Genomic DNA, 19,645 nt, shown 5'->3' on the forward strand with positions numbered 1-19,645 from the left:
GGCCCGCCTACTCTCTGTGACCAGCCCGCCTGGCTCAGGGCGTCCTTGCTGGCCGGTCAGTGATGAGGGCAATCTGACCTGTTGTCCAGAGCTCCAGGCTCCGGGAGTCCCATGGTCAGATTGCCCTCATCACACGCTACGTGCCGGGTAGGAAACAGAACAGATCCTGCAGCTCCGCACAGTCATTGCAGGCAGTGTAACGCAGGAATCTCTCCTCTGTTCCCTATCCGGCACTTTTCTCTGTGACACACGCGCGCCCTGATATCGTCAGTACGGCGCGTGTGTGCCATTTGAAAAGTTCCCGCCCGGCAGGAGAAGAAGCTGCAGCGGTGGGGCCCGAACGGAGAGAAGCAGCGGCGGGGGCTCCTAATAAAACAGCATCAGCGCAGCCTGGACATGTGAAAGAGAAGCCGCTCAGCGGGGGGCTCGTACGGAGGTGCCTGAGGAGGGGACAATAAGAAGAGAGGTGAGTGGTTACTAGTAACCTGCGGGGGGGAGGGGGAGGGGGTTAACTGTTGACAAATATTTGGGGTGTAGTGGTTCAGTATATGGGAATGTAGTTTTACAGGTGTGGAATATGGGGGGGTGTAATATATAGTGGTGTAGTATATAGGGGTGTAGTATAATACAGGTGTATATATGGGTGTAGTACAATACTACACCCCTATATACACCTGTATTATACTACACCCCTATATACACCTGTATTATTATTATATAGGGGTGTAGTATAATACAAGTGTAGTATATAGGGGTATAGGGGTGTAGTGATGTAGGTTATCACAGGTGTAGTATATAGGAGTGTAGTATAATACAGGTGTATATAGGGGTGTAGTATAATACAAGTGTAGTATATAGGGGTGTAGTGATGTAGGTTATCACAGGTGTAGTATATAGGAGTGTAGTATAATACAGGTGTATATAGGGGTGTAGTATAATTCAAGTGTAGTATATAGGGGTGTAGTGATGTAGGTTATCACAGGTGTAGTATATAGGAGTGTAGTATAATACAGGTGTATATAGGGGTGTAGTATAATACAAGTGTAGTATATAGGGGTGTAGTCATGTAGGTTATCACAGGTGTAGTATATAAGAGTGTAGTATAATACAGGTGTATATAGGGGTGTAGTATAATACAAGTGTAGTATATGGGGTGTAGTGATGTAGGTTATCACAGGTGTAGTATATAGGAGTGTAGTATAATACAGGTGTATATAGGGGTGTAGTATAATACAAGTGTAGTATATAGGGGTGTAGTCATGTAGGTTATCACAGGTGTAGTATATAAGAGTGTAGTATAATACAGGTGTATATAGGGGTGTAGTATAATACAAGTGTAGTATATAGGGGTGTAGTGATGTAGGTTATCACAGGTGTAGTATATAGTGATGTAGTGGTGCAGTTTATTACAGGTGTAGTATATAGTGATGTATATTACAGGTGTATATAGGGGTGTAGTGATGTAGTATATAGTGGTATAGTATATAGAGGTGTAAGTGTATAGGGATGTATATTACAGGTGTAGTATGTGGCAGGTGTAGTGATGTAGTATATGGGGATTGTGTGTGTATGTATGTATACATTGTATGTGTATATATATATTATATACACACACAGTATATATGCGTGTATATATATATATATATATATATATATATATATATATATATATATATATATACAGTGCCTACAAGTAGTATTCAACCCCCTGCAGATTTAGCTGGTTTGATGACATGCAAATAAGTTAGAGCCTGCAAACTTCAAACAAGAGCAGGATTTATTAACAGATGCATAAATCTTACAAACCAACAAGTTATGTTGCTCAGTTAAATTATAATACATTTTCAACATAAAAGTGTGGGTCAATTATTATTCAACCCCTAGGTTTAATATTTTGTGGAATAACCCTTGTTTGCAATTACAGCTAATAATCGTCTTTTATAAGACCTGATCAGTCCGGCACAGGTCTCTGGAGGTATCTTGGCCCACTCCTCCATGCAGATCTTCTCCAAGTTATCTAGGTTCTTTGAGTGCCTCATGTGGACTTTAATCTTGAGCTCCTTGCACAAGTTTTCAATTGGGTTAAGGTCAGGAGACTGACTAGGCCACTGCAACACCTTGATTTTTTCCCTCTTAAACCAGGTCTTGGTTTTCTTGGCTGTGTGCTTTGGGTCGTTGTCTTGTTGGAAGATGAAATGACGACCCATCTTAAGATCCTTGATGGAGGAGCGGAGGTTCTTGGCCAAAATCTCCAGGTAGGCCATGCTATCCATCTTCCCATGGATGCGGACCAGATGGCCAGGCCCCTTGGCTGAGAAACAGCCCCACAGCATGATGCTGCCACCACCATGCTTGACTGTAGGGATGGTATTCTTGGGGTCGTATGCAGTGCCATCCAGTCTCCAAACGTCACGTGTGTGGTTGGCACCAAAGATCTCGATCTTGGTCTCATCAGACCAGAGAACCTTGAACCAGTCTGTCTCAGAGTCCTCCAAGTGATCATGAGCAAACTGTAGACGAGCCTTGACATGACGCTTTGAAAGTAAAAGTACCTTACGGGCTCGTCTGGAACGGAGGCCATTGCGGTGGAGTACGTTACTTATGGTATTGACTGAAACCAATATCCCCACTGCCATGAGATCTTCCCGGAGCTCCTTCCTTGTTGTCCTTGGGTTAGCCTTGACTCTTCGGACAAGCCTGGCCTCGGCACGGGTGGAAACTTTCAAAGGCTGTCCAGGCCGTGGAAAGCTAACAGTAGTTCCATAAGCCTTCCACTTCCGGATGATGCTCCCAACAGTGGAGACAGGTAGGCCCAACTCCTTGGAAAGGGTTTTGTACCCCTTGCCAGCCTTGTGACCCTCCACGATCTTGTCTCTGATGGCCTTGGAATGCTCCTTTGTCTTTCCCATGTTGACCAAGTATGAGTGCTGTTCACAAGTTTGGGGAGGGTCTTAGTCAGAAAAGGCTGGAAAAAGAGATAATTAATCCAAACATGTGAAGCTCATTGTTCTTTGTGCCTGAAATACTTCTTAATACTTTAGGGGAACCAAACAGAATTCTTGTGGTTTGAGGGGTTGAATAATAAATGACCCTCTGAATAAACTTTTCACAATTTAAAAAAAAAAATAACATTCTTTTTTGCTGCAGTGCATTTCACACTTCCAGGCTGATCTACAGTCCAAATGTCACAATGCCAAGTTAATTCCGAATGTGTAAACCTGCTAAATCTACAGGGGGTTGAATACTACTTGTAGGCACTGTATATGTAGAACTGAGTTAATTATATTAGTCCGGCCCTCTAAAACCATCCCAACTTCTCATGCGGCCCCATGGGAAAATTAATTGCCCACCCCTGGGCTAGAGGGAAGCCACTCACCAAGCAGGACCCCCAGAACCCTGAAACCCTTTAACTCCTATACAGGGATTTGGAATTACACAGGGCCCTGGAGATCACTACCTGTGGAAGGCTGCAGTCCAAGAGAGTAGTAGTCAGGCAGGGTCAAACCAGGAATTGCAGAACAGGGACAGAATCGGCAGGCAAGCACGTAATCATAAACAAGCAGAGGTCAAATCCAGATCGGGCAGCGAGGTACATAAACAGCAGGCAGAAAGGTAGTCAGGAAACAAGCAAAAGTCAGAACACCAAAATCACAAAACAGAACAGGGCGGAACAGGAACCAGAATATCAGAACTATCTCTGGCAGAGGTGAGCAGACAGGAGGGGAATTAAGAAGGGTGTGGTGTCTTCCCATTGGCTGTAGCTGAATGATGGTAACTTCAGCTGGAAGACACACGCCACCTATAGCCAGCCAGTGGTACTGCAGATCCCAAGATAACCCAGCTCAGTGGATGAACGGAGTCTGCACCCACCGGTGCCGCTGGCATCGACTCCTCTCCCATCACCAGCACCATCCACGGCGTCGCCTGGCGATCGGAGTAGAAGTCGCTGGAGCGGACTCCTGTGGTGACGTAACAACTATATCTGGCAGCTACCAGCACACCGGAGGAGGAATAAGAAGGGTGCGGTGCCTTCTCAATGGCCCTAGATAAACGGTGACTTCAGTTGGAAGGCACACGCCACCACAGTCAGCCAGTGGTACTGCAGGTCCTAGTGAAACCCAGCTTAATGGATGAGTGGGGTCAGCGCCCACCAGAGCCACTGACTCTTCCCCCATCACCAGCACCGCCCACGGGAGGAATATGGCAGTGTCTGGATGATCTAAGCAGAAGTCACAGGAGAGGACTCTGGTGGAGATGTGACACCAATTCACCCAACAGAGAGGGTCTGTGCATGGAGTGAGGAGGACCAAGCCAAATATCAAAAAATATTAGGATCATCCGAAAATTACCAGCATCCATTCTTTAGGACAGGTGAGTAGAAGTCTTCCTGCATCCTAATGCGTTGCACTAGCTCCCTTCTTTCTTTTGAGTCCCATCCTTTTTTCAAAACTTTTTTTTTTATCCATAATCATCAACATTAACAGAAATAAACACTTGAAATAGATCCCTCTGTGTGTAATGACTCTATATAATATATGTGTTTCCCATTTTGTATTGAATTATTGAAATAAATTAACTCTTTGATGATATTCTAATTTATTGAGATGCACCTGTATATATTTTTTTCTATTGGTATAGCCATGAGGGCTTGTTTTTTTGTGAGACGAGTTGTAGTTTTTAATGTTCCCAATCATTTTACCAAATAATGTAGTGAAAAATGGGAAACAAAAATCCAACTGTGTGTGAAATGGTGCAACAACCCCCCTACAATTTCCCCATTTTTTTGAAGGTTTTGGATTTACAACGTTTATTGTGCAGTAAAATTCAGCTAGCAACGTGATTCTCCAGGTCAGTACGATTACGCCGATACCAAACTTATATATATCTTTTTTTCTTTTATTCTAGTGGTAAAAAATATTCAGAAATTTGTCAAATAAATTTATTGGGTTTGTTTTTTCTGAGATCTGTCATTACGCTAAGGGATAAATCATTTTTTATTTTTATTGAATAAACCTTTACAGATGTGGCTATATCATATCTGCCTATTTTTTCGTTTGTTTTTAAATAAGGAAAAAAGTTGGGATCTGAATATCTATCTTTAATATTTTTGCTCTACACTTTATTTTTTCTCTTTCTTTTATGTGAGATTTGATTCAATTTTTTTCACTTTATCAACCGTTCCCTCTTGTAATGTATTATTGTGTCTGTACTGAATGTTACCCTGTATTACCGGGTGAAAGAGGAAGGTTGTGAACTGCAATGAACTCCTCACGAGGGCAAAGAAGACGCCTTGATTGGGCGCTGTTATGACATTCTGGTATTTGAACTTGTCAACAATTAGACACTTGAGTTCTCCTTGGAAGTAAATTACGTTCTAGAGGCTTACTCAAAAATGAGAAGTCATCCTGGACGTCGTCATGAGTGTCCAACGCATGACTATTGTGTCATTTTTTTCCAGTGTCAAATATATATATATATATATATATATATATATATAATATATAAAGTTCAGTGTATGTATGTATGTGTGTGTGCGGCACTTTGCAGTTAAGTGAAGGTGTGTATAGACAATATAACGTAACAGTTACAAGAGGAGTGAGGTTCCTGCTCGCAAGCTTACAATCTATGAAGAAAAGGGTAGGGTGATAGACAGAGATGAAGGGTGAGATGTATGGTGATGCAGAATTGTGGAGGGCTTTGTGGGCGAGACTGAAAAGTTTGTTTTGTATTCTGTAGCAGATGTGTAACCAGTGCAATGACTGGCACAAGGTGATGGCATCGGTGTAATGGCTGGACAGATCCCGAAGATGGATGTTAAATAAGTTGTGACAGTAGGACAATGCCTGCAAACACAGCTATTAAATTGCATATAAGGGATGCGCTAAATATATACAATGGTCCATTACCGGAGGATGGAAAGATGGCGCTCTATGATCAGCCAATGGAGTGCAAATGGGCCAAATACTGATCATGACAGGGGCTTTGATCTGGCCGCTTCTGATGTGATTACTGCTGGTAATATCTTTACCTTCTCCTTATATTAAGTGTCCCACTTAAAAGTCCCCATATAAGGCGGGAGGGTCCTTATATAAAGTGCTCCGGTCAGAGGATAGTGCCCTGGCCAGAGGGTCATTATATACAGTGCCCTGGCCAGAGGGTCTTTATATACAGTGTTAAGCCAGAAGGTCCTTATATACAGTGCTCAGCCAGAGGGTCGTTATTTACAGTGCCCTGGCAAGAGGTTACGTATAAACAGTGCTCTGGTCAGAGGGTCCTTATATACAGTGCCCCGACCACTGCTCTATCCAGAGGATCCTTATATAAAGTGCTCCGGTCAGAGGATAGTGCCCTGGCCAGAGGGTCGTTATATACAGTGCCCTGGCCAGAGGGTCTTTATATACAGTGCTCCAGTCAGAGGGTCCTTATATACAGTGCCCCGGTCAGAGGGTCCTTATATACAATGCTCAGCCAGAATGTCCTTATATACAGTGCCCTGGCCAGAGGGTCATAATATACAGTGCTCATCGAGAGGGTCGTTATATACAGTGCCCTGGCCAGAGGGTCCTTATATACAGTGCATCAGCCAGAGGGTCCTTATATACAGTGCTCAGCCAGAAGGTTCTTATATACAGTGCCCTGGCAAGAGGATCATCATATACAGTGCTCAGCCAGAGGGACGTTATTTACAGTGCCCTGGCAAGAAGGTACTTATATACAGTGCTCTGGTAAGAGGGTCTTATATACAGTGCCGTCGTCAGAGGGTCCTTATATGCAGTGCTCAGCCGCCAGACGGTCCTTATATACAGCGCCCCCGGCCACTGCTCCGTCCAGAGGGTCCTTATATACAGTGTTCATCCAGAAGGTCCTTATATACAGTGCCCTGGCATGAGGGTCATAATATACAGTGCTCAGCCAGAGGGTCGTTATCTACAGTGCCCTGGCAAGAGGTTACTTATAAACAGTGCTCTGGTCAGAGGGTCCTTATATACAGTGCCCCGACCACTGCTCTATCCAGAGGATCCTTATATACAGTGCTGCGGCCAGAGGGTCTTTATATACAGTCCACAAGTAGTGGGATCCTCTGTATTGTCCCACCTAGAGGGTCTCCATATTCAGCTCCACAGCTGTGCACTATATGGGGTCGCTGTTGCTGGCACACTGACTATATATGAAACTCACATAAAGTTTCCAAATCTGAGGGCGTCAGACATGTATGCCGCATGCGCACTGAGTAATCGTGAGCGCACACAAAAACTTCTCGTACACTGCTGCGGTTGCCAGGTAGACTGACGCCGCTGTTGCCGTGGTGAAGCTGCCTATGCGCATGCGTAAAGACAAAGAGCCTGGGTGTCATGGCGCTGGCACATCTAGGCAACAAAACGGAGAGTCTCGCTTGGTAACGGGAACAGCGGGAGGAGGAGGAGGCCCAGGCTGATGGTCCAGAGGACGGGCGTAGGACCATGCAGCCAGACAGGGTGAAGTATACAACCATTCATATACGTTACACACTGCGTGATTGCATGCATCAGCATTGCTTGGCAGAGTCATTCTATGACTTGTAGTTCCTCAGCAGAAGGTGTCACAAGGTCACTGAGTCTATGGCAGAAAAATATCTCAGTGGAAAGTCATTAATGGGTTTGCACAGGATTAGACCTGTCTCCTCTGACAGGTACAGCACCACCGTTGTCCACAGGTTGTGTGCGGTACTGCAGCCGTGCACCATTCACTTCAATACAACTGAGCTGCAGTACCGCACACAACCTCAACACAGGGGTGGCGCTGTTGATAAAATAAATATAGCACACCTGCCCTGGGGCCACGTGAGCCGTACATCTGCCTGGTACACCACTGCCGGCAGCGTGGACGTTGGGCACTAACGTTACATACATACACACGGACAAAACCTCTGTCCTAACAATTAAGTGATCCCTCCCAAATTTCAGATTAGGACTGAACACTGGCTAAAAAAAAAATCCATTCTGGAAGCTAAAAGGGGCTGACCAGAAGTGGAGAACCCCTGACTAGTCACTTCAGGGCCCCATGTACAATAAAAACATTGCCTAATCACCTACAACTGCGACGCTGCCCCAGCAATGACGTCACCTATTCTCCTGGGGCTCACGTGACGTTTTCAATCAGATCATCACATGAACCCTGCAGACAATCAGTGGCCACTCCACACTCCTCTCTTATAGAGGTAACTGACATTTGGAGGAGATCAAACAGCAGCGGCTCTCTCCTCTCCCGGGTGTGAATTTCGTCTGAAGGAAGTGAGAGTGGAGCGTCCGCTGATGTGCTGCAAGGCTCATATGATTGAAAATGTCATGTGAGCCCCGGGAAAGCAGGTGACTGCATTGCTGGAGCGGCGGTGCAAGCAACGGAAGTATTTAATTGCTGTTGTTTTATATAGAGGTTGAGAAGGATTGTTAGAGTAGTCATGACTAACCCCTTTAAAGGGAACCAAACATCAGGATTTTCGTGTATAAGCTGCAGCCAGTGCAGCACTGGCACTATCGGGCACAGTGTGTACATACCATCAGGGGGCAGCTCAGGGGTTTAGGCAGTGAAATTCATCTTTATAAAGTTTGAAATTTCGTGCACTTTTTGATTGACGTGTGCACCTCTCTGTTAATGTCCGGGCGGGTTATGCAGGAGTTCCCCGCCCCCCCCACCAGCCTGTTCCTCCCTCTCTCCTGATGTCCGGGCGGGTTATGCACGTGTATCCCCGCCCCCCCACCAGCCTGTTCCTCCCTCTCTCCTGATGTCCGGGCGGGTTATGCACGTGTTCCCCGCCCCCCCCCGTGCCGCCTGTTCCTCCCTCCCTCCCTCTGGCTGTATGTAAATATCTAATCTTCAGAAACTTGGCGCCGGAGTGGGCCTCTGCGCATAGCGCTTATCTCCGGCGCCATGTTTCTGAAGCCCCCGCATTACACAACTTGGTGTCTGAGAGGGCGGCGCCACAGCGATGTCGCACCGGCTGGTGTGTTGGCCCGGTGTCCTGGGGCGGCACGATACAGGAGCAGCAGGTAATCGCGTCCTCCGGTCAGCTGTTCTGTCCTGTTCTAATCGCGCGCGCTCCCGCGGTCACAACGGGCTGTGAAGAAACGAGGGCGCATGCGCCGCCCTCTCAGAGACCAAGTTGTGTAATGCGGGGGCTTCAGAAACATGGCGCCGGAGATAAGCGCTATGCGCAGAGGCCCACCCCGGCGCCATGTTTCTGAAGATTAGATATTTACATACAGCCAGAGGGAGGGAGGAACAGGCGGCGCGGGGGGGCAGGGAACACGTGCATAACCCGCCCGGACATCAGGAGAGAGGGAGGAACAGGCTGGTGGGGGGGCGGGGAACTCCTGCATAACCCGCCCGGACATTATCTGCTGAGGTGCACACGTCAATCAAAAAGTGCGCGAAATTTCAAACTTTATAAAGTTGTATTTCACTGCCTAAATACCCGAGCTGCCCCCTGATGGTATGTACACACTGTGCCTGATAGTGCCAGTGCTGCACTGCCTGCAGCTTATACACGAAAATCCTGATGTTTGGTTCCCTTTAAGGCCTCATTCAAACGTCTTCTGTTTTCCCATATAGTGTGGAAAATAAGTATGTGATACATAGCTGATTTTGCAAGTTTTCCCACCTACAAAGAATGGAGAGGTCTGTAAATTTTACCGTAGGTACACTTCAACTGTGACAGACAGATTCCCCCCAAAAATCTACAGAAATCACTTTGTATGACTTTTAAATAATTAATTTGAATTTTATTGCATGAAATAAGTATTTCATCTACCAACCAGCAAGAATTCTGGCTCTCACAGACCTGTTATTTTATTTTCTTTAAGAAGTCCTCCTGCTGTACACTTATTAATTGTATTAATTGCACCTGTTGAACTTGTTACCTGTATAAAAGACACCTGTCAACACACTCAATAACATTCCAACCTCTCCACCATGGCCAAGACAAAAGAGCTGTCTACGGACACCAGGGACAAAATTGTAGATCTGCACAAGGCTGGGATAAGCTACAGGACAATAGGCAAGCAGCTTGGTGAGAAGGCAACAACTGTTGGCACTATTATTAAAAAAAATGGAAGAAACACAAGATGAATGTCAATCTTACTTAGTCTGTGGCTCCATGCAAGATGGGTTATTGATGATTCGGAGACATGTCAGGAATCGGCCCAAAACTACACTGGAAGACCTGGCCGATAGCCTGAAGAGATCTGGGACCACAGTCTCAAAGATTACAGTTAGAAACACACTACGCCGTCATGGAGTAAAATCCTACAGGACCTACAAGGTCACCCCGGCTCACTCCAGCATATTTGTCCAGGCCTGTTTGACATTTGCCAATGACCATCTGGAGGAGGCATATGAGAAGGTCATATAGGATGAGACCAAAACAAATCTTTTTGGTATAATATATATTCACTTATATAGTGCCATTAATTCCCTAGCGCTTTACATACATCAGCAACACTGTCCCAATTGGGGCTCACAATATAAATTCCCTATCTGTATATCTTTAGAGTGGGAGAAAACCGGAGAACCCGGAGGAAACCCACGCAAACTCGGGGAGAGCATACAAACTCCTTGCAGATGTTGTCCTTGGTAGGATGGAATCCAAGACCCCAGTGCTGCAAGACTGCAGTGCTAACCACTGAGCCACCGTGCCACCCTAACTTTTTGGTACCAGCTCCACTCGCCATGTTTGGTGAAAGAAGGACAACTACAACGCCAAGAACACCGTCACAATTGTGAAGCATGAGAGTTGAAACATCATATTTGGGGGTTCTTTTCTGCAACGGGGACAGGATGATTGCACCATATTGAATGGATGTGGTCATGTATCACAAAATTTTGGCCAACAACCTTCTTCCCTCAGTAAGGCTCCTCATCGTTCAGGTGTCCGTCTGCAGAAAACGTATATGTGAAAAAATGGCACAAAACAGAGCACACGCTAACGCAGTGTGCTCCATTACAGTGAATGGCCCTGCCGGAAGCATGCGTCCGGAACACGCTTTGCAGAGTGGGGGAGGGGCGGTTCGGACGGATGCTCCGACGGGACCTGTGGACGTAGGGAAAAACGCAGTGTAAAAGGAGCCTAAGAGCATTAAAGATGAGTTGTGGCTAGGTCTTCCAGCATGACAATGACCCGAAACACACAGCCAGGGCAACTGAGGAGTGGCACCGAAAGAAGCATTTCAAGCTCCTGGAGTTGCCTAGCCAGTCTCCAGACCTGCACCAATAGAAAATCTTTAGAGGCAGCTGAAACTCAATGTTGCCCAGTGACAGCCGCAAAACGTGAAAGATCTGGAGAAGATCTGTATGGCGGAGTGGGCCAAAATCCCTGCTGCGGTGTGCGCAAACCTGGTCAAGAACTACAGGAAACATCTAACCCATGTAACGCTCTGTAACTGCAAAGAAAGGTGTTATGATCCGGAACCATGGAAGACCACCACGAATCATTGGCAAAAGGTGACAAGAGCATTGGCAACTAATCTGGCCGCCATCCCCTTACTAACCATCACAACTAGAAGTAGCCGAGGGGTGAACTAACATCCTGTGCACCGCGAACCCAGCCGGAGAACTAACTATCCTAAAAGGTAGGAAAGATGAATGACTCTCTGCCTCAGAAAATAGACAAGAATAGCAAGCCCCCCACATTCAAAGACTGCGGTGATATAGGAAAAACACAATACACAGGTAGATGACAGGATTAGCAAAAGGTGAGGCCCCCGCTGACTAAAATAGGAAAGGACAGGAAAGGGACTGATGGTAGCCAGAGAAAAACCCTGCAAAATACCAACTTCCTGATAGTACAAAAAGGCCCTCAGATCGCTCGATCTGAACTCCGTCCTATACCAGGTGCCCTTGTCATACCAATGAACAGAAAACAAGAATTATAACAAATTCAACAAGCCACAAACACATGGACCCAAAGGAGCTATACTCCACACAGAACTGCAGGGAGTTCCTCAACAATCCACTGAGGGGGAAAATCCCTGGAAGGAAATTAACTGAAACCAACCACAACAAATGACAAACCCAGATAAGCAAAAGAACCAGACAATAAATAAAGAGCAAGCACTTATCTGGAGTAGATGTGGTGTAAAGCAGGATTAAGCAGGCTGGAGATACAAAGAACAACTGACATCCGGCAACAGCCTGCAATCAGACCAGGACTTAAATAAGCAGAGAGTTAGCAAAGGAAACACCCACTGCACAACACACCTGGTCCAAGTCCAAACCATTCCTGGCCACCAGAGGGAGCCTCCCAGCAGCCAAAACATAACTAACATTCATAACAGAAAGGGTTCTATACGAAATAGTAAGTTCTGTGTTTCTATTGCACCAAATATTTATTTAATGCAATAAAATGCTAATTAATTATTTAAAAATCCTACAATGTGATTTTCTGGATTTGTTTGGGGGGGGGGATTCTGTCTGTCACAGTTGAAGTGAACCTACAATAAAAATTACTGACCTCTCCATTCTTTGTAGGTGGGAAAACTTACAAAGTCGGCAGTGTATCAGATACCTTAAATAAAAAAAAAAAAAAAAAGAATATATATATATATATATATATATATATATATATATATATATATGAAAATGTTAAAAAAATTACACACCATGTAACAAAACACGAAAGTGATAACTGAATAACCAAAAGAGAAAAAAAAAATAATTTAAAGCTATTAAAAATCGCATGTATGCCTTGTCGGGGGAAAAAGGAAAAATGCACCAGGTCTCTTGAACTTTATTAAAAAAAAAGTGTCACATACAGGTACAGCGAAAATATGCTAATCTATCAATTTGGACATTCTTTAGCTCTTTTAGAAGTTTGGACTTCTAAATGGCAAAATCTGCTCAGTTTTGGATCAGAACTGGAGCAGGGGATGTAGGCATATGTTCCATGTACAGTTAAAACCAGACGTTTACATACACTATCTATAAAGACATATCTGCATGTTTTTCTCACTATCTGACGTGAAATCAGAATAAACCTTTCCCGGTTTAGGTCAATTAGGAACCTAAATTATTTATATTTGCCAAATGCCAGAATAATGAGAGAGAAAGGTATTTTATTACTTTCTGCAAAGTCAAAAGTTTACATCCACTAAGAGTACTATGCCTTTAAACAATATGGGACAGCCCATATGATGATGTCATGTCTTTGGAAACTTTGATAGGTTTATTGGCAACATCTGAGTTAATTAGAGACACACCTATGGAGGTATTTTAATGCACACCTGATACACGCTGCTTCTTTGTGTAGCATCATGGGAAAATAAAAAAAAATCAGCCAAGATCTCAGGAAGACAATTGTAGACTTGCACAAGTCTGGTTCATCCTTGGGTGCAATTTCCAGATACCTGAAGGTGCTTCGTTCATCTGTACAAACAATTATACACAAGTACAAACAAGATGGGAATGTCCAGCCATCATACCGGTCATGAAGGAGACAGGTTCTATGTAACCAAAATGAACTTGCTTTGATCAGACATGTGAATATCAACCCAAGAACAAAAGCAAAAGACCTTGTGAAGATGCTGGCGGAAGCTGGTAAGATTGTGTCATTATCCACAGTGAAATGAGTACTATCAACATGGGCTGAAAAGCCACTCTGCCAGGAAGAAGCCATTACTCCAAAAGAAACATAAAAAAGTCAGATTAATGTTTGCACATGCACGCAGGAACAAAAACATTAATTTTTCGAGACATTTCCTGTGGTCTGACAAAACTAAAATTGAACTGTTTGGCCATAATGACCATTGTTACGTTTGGACCAAAAATAGAGAAGCTTTGAAGCCTAAGAACACCATCCCAACTGAGAAACACTGGGGCAGCGGCATCATGTTGTGGAGTTGTTTTGCTGCAGGAGGGACTGGTGCACGTCACAAAATAGATGGCATCATGAGGAAAGAAGATTATGTGGCAATACTGAAGAACATCTCAATACATCAGCCAGGAATTTAAAGCTTGGGTGGAAATGGGTCTTCCAAATGGACAATGACCCGAAGCATACTGCCAAACTGGTTACAAAGTGGCTTAAGGATAACAAAGTCAATGTTTTTGAGTGGCCATCACAATACCCTGATCTCAATCCTATTGAAAATTTATGGGCAAAGCTGAAAAGGCAGGTGCGAGCAAGGCGACCTCCAAACATGGCACAGTTACACCAGTTCTGTCAGAAGGAATGGGTCCAAATTCCTACCAACTATTGTGAGAAGCTTGTGGAAGGAGATCCAAAACATTTCACCCAAGTCATACAGTTTAAGGGCAATGGTGCCAAATACTTTAACATGTATGTACACTTTTGACTTTGCAGAAAGTAATAAAAATGCCTTAAAACATTCTCAGCTCCCCCTCTCTATAACCTGGGGTCTGCAGATTGGGCAGGATCTTTATGGTAACAGGGTCCCTTTAATCTGTAAAATCGATTGCACTACATGCAGCGATGCCCATTTTCTGCAGAGATTTGTCTTTATTGCTCAGTAGTAGGTTTTGAAGTAGTAGGTTTTTATGCATTTCATTAAACTGTTTGTATATTTTGTAGCATAAATCCAAAGACGACACCTGGACGACAGAGGAGCTGCAGAAACACCTGAAGGTGAGCCATTGGTTTTCTCTAAATACTCCATCTGATCTCCCCCCCCCCCCCCCCTCTTTCCCCCCCCCGTAGGTTATCTCTTCCCTTGATGATTTCTGCATTCAAATTAAACCCCGATAGCTGTCGGTGAAGCGTCGCGTTCTCCGCAGAGTCGTTGAGATTTGTCGTAACCTAGGAGACAGCAGAGGAATAATATTACTTATAAAAATGTCATACGTTGTACGAGACGCAAATAATTACATGCTTGAGATCACAAGGCCGCACATCTATTAGTCTGCTGTCTGGAGGGTGGTTGCTGTAAAGCCACAGAACGACGTCGTGGTGACCATGACTCTGAAATGATTCAATAATATAAACTAACTTACAACAATGTCACCGTCCAACCGTATAATGATCCCAAAGCAAATAATACAGAAATCATTTACATGTTTTGACAAAAGGCTCCCAATTCCTATTTCTTTTGCAATTGGCTGAAAACTGTAAAAAAAAAATCATCCCCTGGATGTCACGCTGGATACATCAGAGAGGGAATTTGGGTGTACAGCGCATCACTATGTGCAGGCAGCTGACACTCCGAGGATTGTAGGTCCTACTATAAGGGGCACTTTGCACACTGCGACATCGCAAGCCGATGGCAGCAATGCCGAGCGCGATAGTCCCCGCCCCCGTCGCAGCTTCGATATCTTGTGATTGCTGCCGTAGCGAATATTATCGCTACGGCAGCTTCACATGCTTTCACCTGATCTGCGACGTCGCTCTGGCCGGCCAACCGCCTCCTTAATAAGGGGGCGGGTCGTGCGGCATCACAGCGACGTCACACGGCAGGCGGCAAATAGAAGCGTAGGGGCGGAGATGAGCGGGACGTAAACATCCCGCCCACCTCTGTCCTTCCGCATAGCTGGCGTGAGCCGCAGGACGCAGGTAGGAGATGTTCCTCGCTCCTGCGGCTTCATACACAGCGATGTGTGCTGCCGCAGGAACGAGGAACAACATCGTAACATCGGTCCTTCTGAAATTATGTTAATGACCGACGCTACACTGATGATACGATTTTGCGCTCGTTAATCGTATCAAAAAGGATTTACACACTACGATATCGACTGCGACGCCGGATGTGCGTCACTTTCGATTTGACCCCACTGACATCACAGCTGCGATGTCGTGCAAAGGGCCCCTTAGGATACGTTCCCACAAGGAGCTTTTGGTGAGTTTTTGTTGTTTCAGATTTTCGGGATTTATATAAATTAGTTTACTTGCGTTTTTGTATACGTGATTTTACATGTACTTTTATTGCATTTTTGACTCTGCCTTTTATTTTTGATCTGTCATGGTTTAAATAATGCTGTTTTGTTTTTGATACTTCCTGGTATTTGGCTTTGAAATTTTGTTATTGATATTGATTGCGTGAGTTTTTGATGTGTTTATGCAGCAGAATTGCACTAAAAACGCAAGTGTTTTATTTACCTGTGTTTTTTGAGCATCTAATGCATTTCTATGGGAAAAAATTAGCACAGAAAACTCAGAGTACCCACAAGAGAAATGGACATGATGCAGATTTAAAACACGCACCATTTATATTGAGTAAAAAAGACAACGGGCCTGAGATGTCTATAAATCCCATCCACTTTGTTGGATCTGTAAGACGCCATGTTTTCCACGTAGAGAAAATACTCGGCGTCATAAACTCCTCATGGGCACATAGGCTAACATAGACTGTATATATCTACCGAGTAGAGTCCTGGAGTCCTTCAGAATCAAAAAGGTGAAACAGTCAACAAGGTGGAACAGCAGGTGGAGCTATTCGTATTTCGGATCCAGGGCTGTGGAGTCTGAGTCGGAGCTCATTTTGGTGGAGTCGGTATAAAATGCATCGACTCCGACTCTTAAAATATATAATAAATTGGGGACAGTAGTGCAATGCAGAGTGTGATGAAAATGTTTTCATAGGAATTTGGGAAACGTATGAAATGTCCTATAAATGTCTGTTCTATTCCTGATCTAAGGCTGCATTCACACACAGCGTTTTTGCTGTGTTTTTTGAGGATACGTTTTTCAGCTGCAAAAGCAGATCAGCTTTTTAAAAAACCGCATCACCTGAAAGGTTTTTGAGCTCATAAATAATGCTTTCAATAGCAAAAGCAGATTAGAAAAACACCACAAACTGACTGCTCCTTCTTTGTGAGGATCCTCACAAAACGCTGTGTCTGAATGTCCTATCTTTTCACCCATTGCCTTTGCTGGGATGCCCAGAGTCACTGCATTTCACTAAATTATTTTGCCATCAATGTTCAATATGTTTGTGACAAGACAGAAATTGTTAGTAAGACACTGGCAGTAAAAGATACTAAAGCTCATCACAGCAGCCAGTTTCTCCAGGCCTTAGTGGAAAACGTTCTGCAAGATTAGGAACGCAAAAAGGAACAGGTTCTTGCTATTGTAACGAACAATGCTTCAAACATAAGTACAATAAAACTGATGAATGAGAGTAATGAACAACAGCTAGAAGAACATTTCTGATTTAGTATGTGTGAGATGGAGCCACAGTGCTGTTCATGTAACTGAGGAACAAACAGATATTACAACAGAAGAACAGCAAAATGATACTTTAGGATTAGATGATCTTGTTGAAGCTGCTTCAAAACACTTTCATATTCATCACATGCGCTGTGTTGTGCACACGCTGCAGCTGGCAATAAGAGAGAGTCTGCAAGAGGGACCACGGTTTCACACATCCGTCTTTTCGCCGGTTTGGCGGATGCGTCGCACTCCAGTACAGTGTATACAGTACAGTGGCAGCGCGACAAACGACGGTCACATGCTTTCATGTGACCCGGAAGTTATCGTACTGTAGTGCGCCACATCCGCCAAGCTGGCGAAAAGCCGGATGTGTGAAACTAGGCAGACCTGCTGGAAATCTGATTGGAAAAGTGAGGAAGTTGGTTATTGCCGCCAGAACCCCTAAAATTTATTCCATCTTGAAGAGACGTGCTGGGAAAGGGGCAATTGTTGATCAAACCACTCGGTGAGGCAGGACTTATTTAATGGCTGAGCGATTGCTTGAACTAAAATCGTTTCTTATAGATATGGTGAACCCTCAAGTAACCTTAAATGAAGGTCAATGGACACAGGTGGCTGAATTGAAGGAATTGCTTAATCACCCATTTACCTTGACTAAAAAATTACAAGCTGAGGATTTAACTCCTGGCATTTTCATAAGGGAGTGGAAGAACTTGCTATTTTGCCTGTCCCAAAGAGGAGGTTTAATCGCAGATGGCATTTCTGCTTCTATGAAACTGAGAGAGACACAGCCATTGGAAAATAAAATTCTTCTGGCAGCTGTTTATGTGGACCCAAGTCATCATATACTGCTTGATGATCAACAGCTTACTAAAGCTTTGAGTGAGGTAGCAGTTAGGATGAGCGGCTACAGGACTGCCAGGCACAAGAAGACTTGGGTCCTGACAGTGCTACTGCTGCCATATCTTCATCCTCATCAGATGAGGAGTTTAACTTTGACAAGTATTTGAATGACATGGAGCAGGCAAAGTGTTGCCGCAAGGAAAAAGATTTCACTCCATCTCCTATAGCAGCAGATTGACCAGATTTCAGTAATTTTTCACTTGCTCTCACAGAAATAGAAAAATTCAACCGTTCATCAAAACTGACTGTGCATGAGGCAATTCCTTTATACCCGGAAATTGTTAGAGATGTTGCCCATGTGGTTATGGCTTTGCCTCCAACCCAAGTTACTGTAGAGAGGTTGTTCTCTAGCCTTAAAATTATTAGGTCAGATTTGAGGTCATCTGCGAAGGAGGATCTGATGGAGGCAATTCTATTTCTTACAACAAATTCATAGACCGCACAAATGTTATTTACTATGTTTTTGTTGAAAACCTTTTTGCCACTTAAATAGTGTATCACATAGTGTTATATATAACATAGTTATATTATATGTATTACATAGTGTATTACATAGTGTTATATATAACACTAAGTGGCAAAGAACAGTTTTCAACAAAAACATACTAAACAATAACATTTAGTATATTGCTTATATTTAAGTGAAAAATGTATTGTAGTACAATGTGAACATCAGACATTTAATCATTTTTATGATACAATAATCAAGATGTTTAGATATAACATAAAATATATTTATTGGAATACACCTTTAGAACACAAATAACTAATATATTGTAAATATGTAATTATTTATATATTATGCATGCACACACAAGATATATATGTAATACATATTGTATAACATATTTACAATTTATTACAGTTTTTTGTGTTCTAAAGTTGTATTCCAATAAATATATTTTATCATAAAAATGATTAAATGTTTGATGTTCACATTGTACTACAATAATTTTTTCACTTAACTATAAGCAATATATGTGGGAGTCGGAGTCGGTGCAAGGGAAATTGAGGAGTCGGAGTCGAAGGTTTGGCTTACCGACTCCACAGCCCTGTTCGAATCTGTCTTCTCCCAAAAAACTAATGCAAGCATCAACAATAATCATGATAGAAATGACAGTCAGGAGGAGTCCAAGTGTCAGGTTTCCAGGTTTTCCAGTTCTCTTTTGAATGAGCTTGCCCTCGGTTAACATGGAGTTTACTGTTCTGTTGCCCTACTTCCTGTCCAGCTGCTTAAAAGGCCGCCTCTAAGCCTAGTCCAGTGCCTGAGTATACTGCTTGCTGTGTGCTCCTGCTTTGCTGCTGCTAATCCTGATTGCCTTTGGATCCTCCTAAAGACTACCGACCGACCGACTCTGGACCTTACCCGGTTTCTCTAAGCTGTGCCCGGATTCCGTCTGCCATCTTCGTTCGGTCAGCACTCTGCCCGGTTCTCTCTGGTTCGTAACCACTCTGGACAATCATTCCGTACGGACACTCCTGGACTTTTACCGCTTGCCCCTTGTGTCCCGGCTGCGGCGCATTTAGGCCTTCCGGGGTGATTGCCGGACAGTCCCTGTATAGGGGTTCGCTCTGGTGGTCTCCCTGGGGGAGTCCGGTGCGTGGCCCCGG

General features: G+C 44.0%; 1 protein-coding gene across 1 annotated transcript in view; it reads left to right on the forward strand.

Moving 5' to 3' along the window:
- The first annotated feature begins 7,331 nt into the window (after nucleotides 1-7,331).
- DYNC2I1 (dynein 2 intermediate chain 1) overlaps nucleotides 7,332-19,645 on the forward strand; it is a 159,107-nt gene continuing 146,793 nt past the window's right edge. Inside the window, exons 1-2 of the mRNA XM_075316753.1 lie at nucleotides 7,332-7,475; nucleotides 14,561-14,614. Of these exons, the coding sequence (XP_075172868.1) occupies nucleotides 7,461-7,475; nucleotides 14,561-14,614 (69 nt within the window). The 5' untranslated portion in view covers nucleotides 7,332-7,460. The remainder of the gene's footprint in view (nucleotides 7,476-14,560; nucleotides 14,615-19,645) is intronic.

Source organism: Anomaloglossus baeobatrachus, chromosome 6, assembly GCF_048569485.1.
Source record: "Anomaloglossus baeobatrachus isolate aAnoBae1 chromosome 6, aAnoBae1.hap1, whole genome shotgun sequence".
NCBI classification, from domain to species: domain Eukaryota; kingdom Metazoa; phylum Chordata; class Amphibia; order Anura; family Aromobatidae; genus Anomaloglossus; species Anomaloglossus baeobatrachus.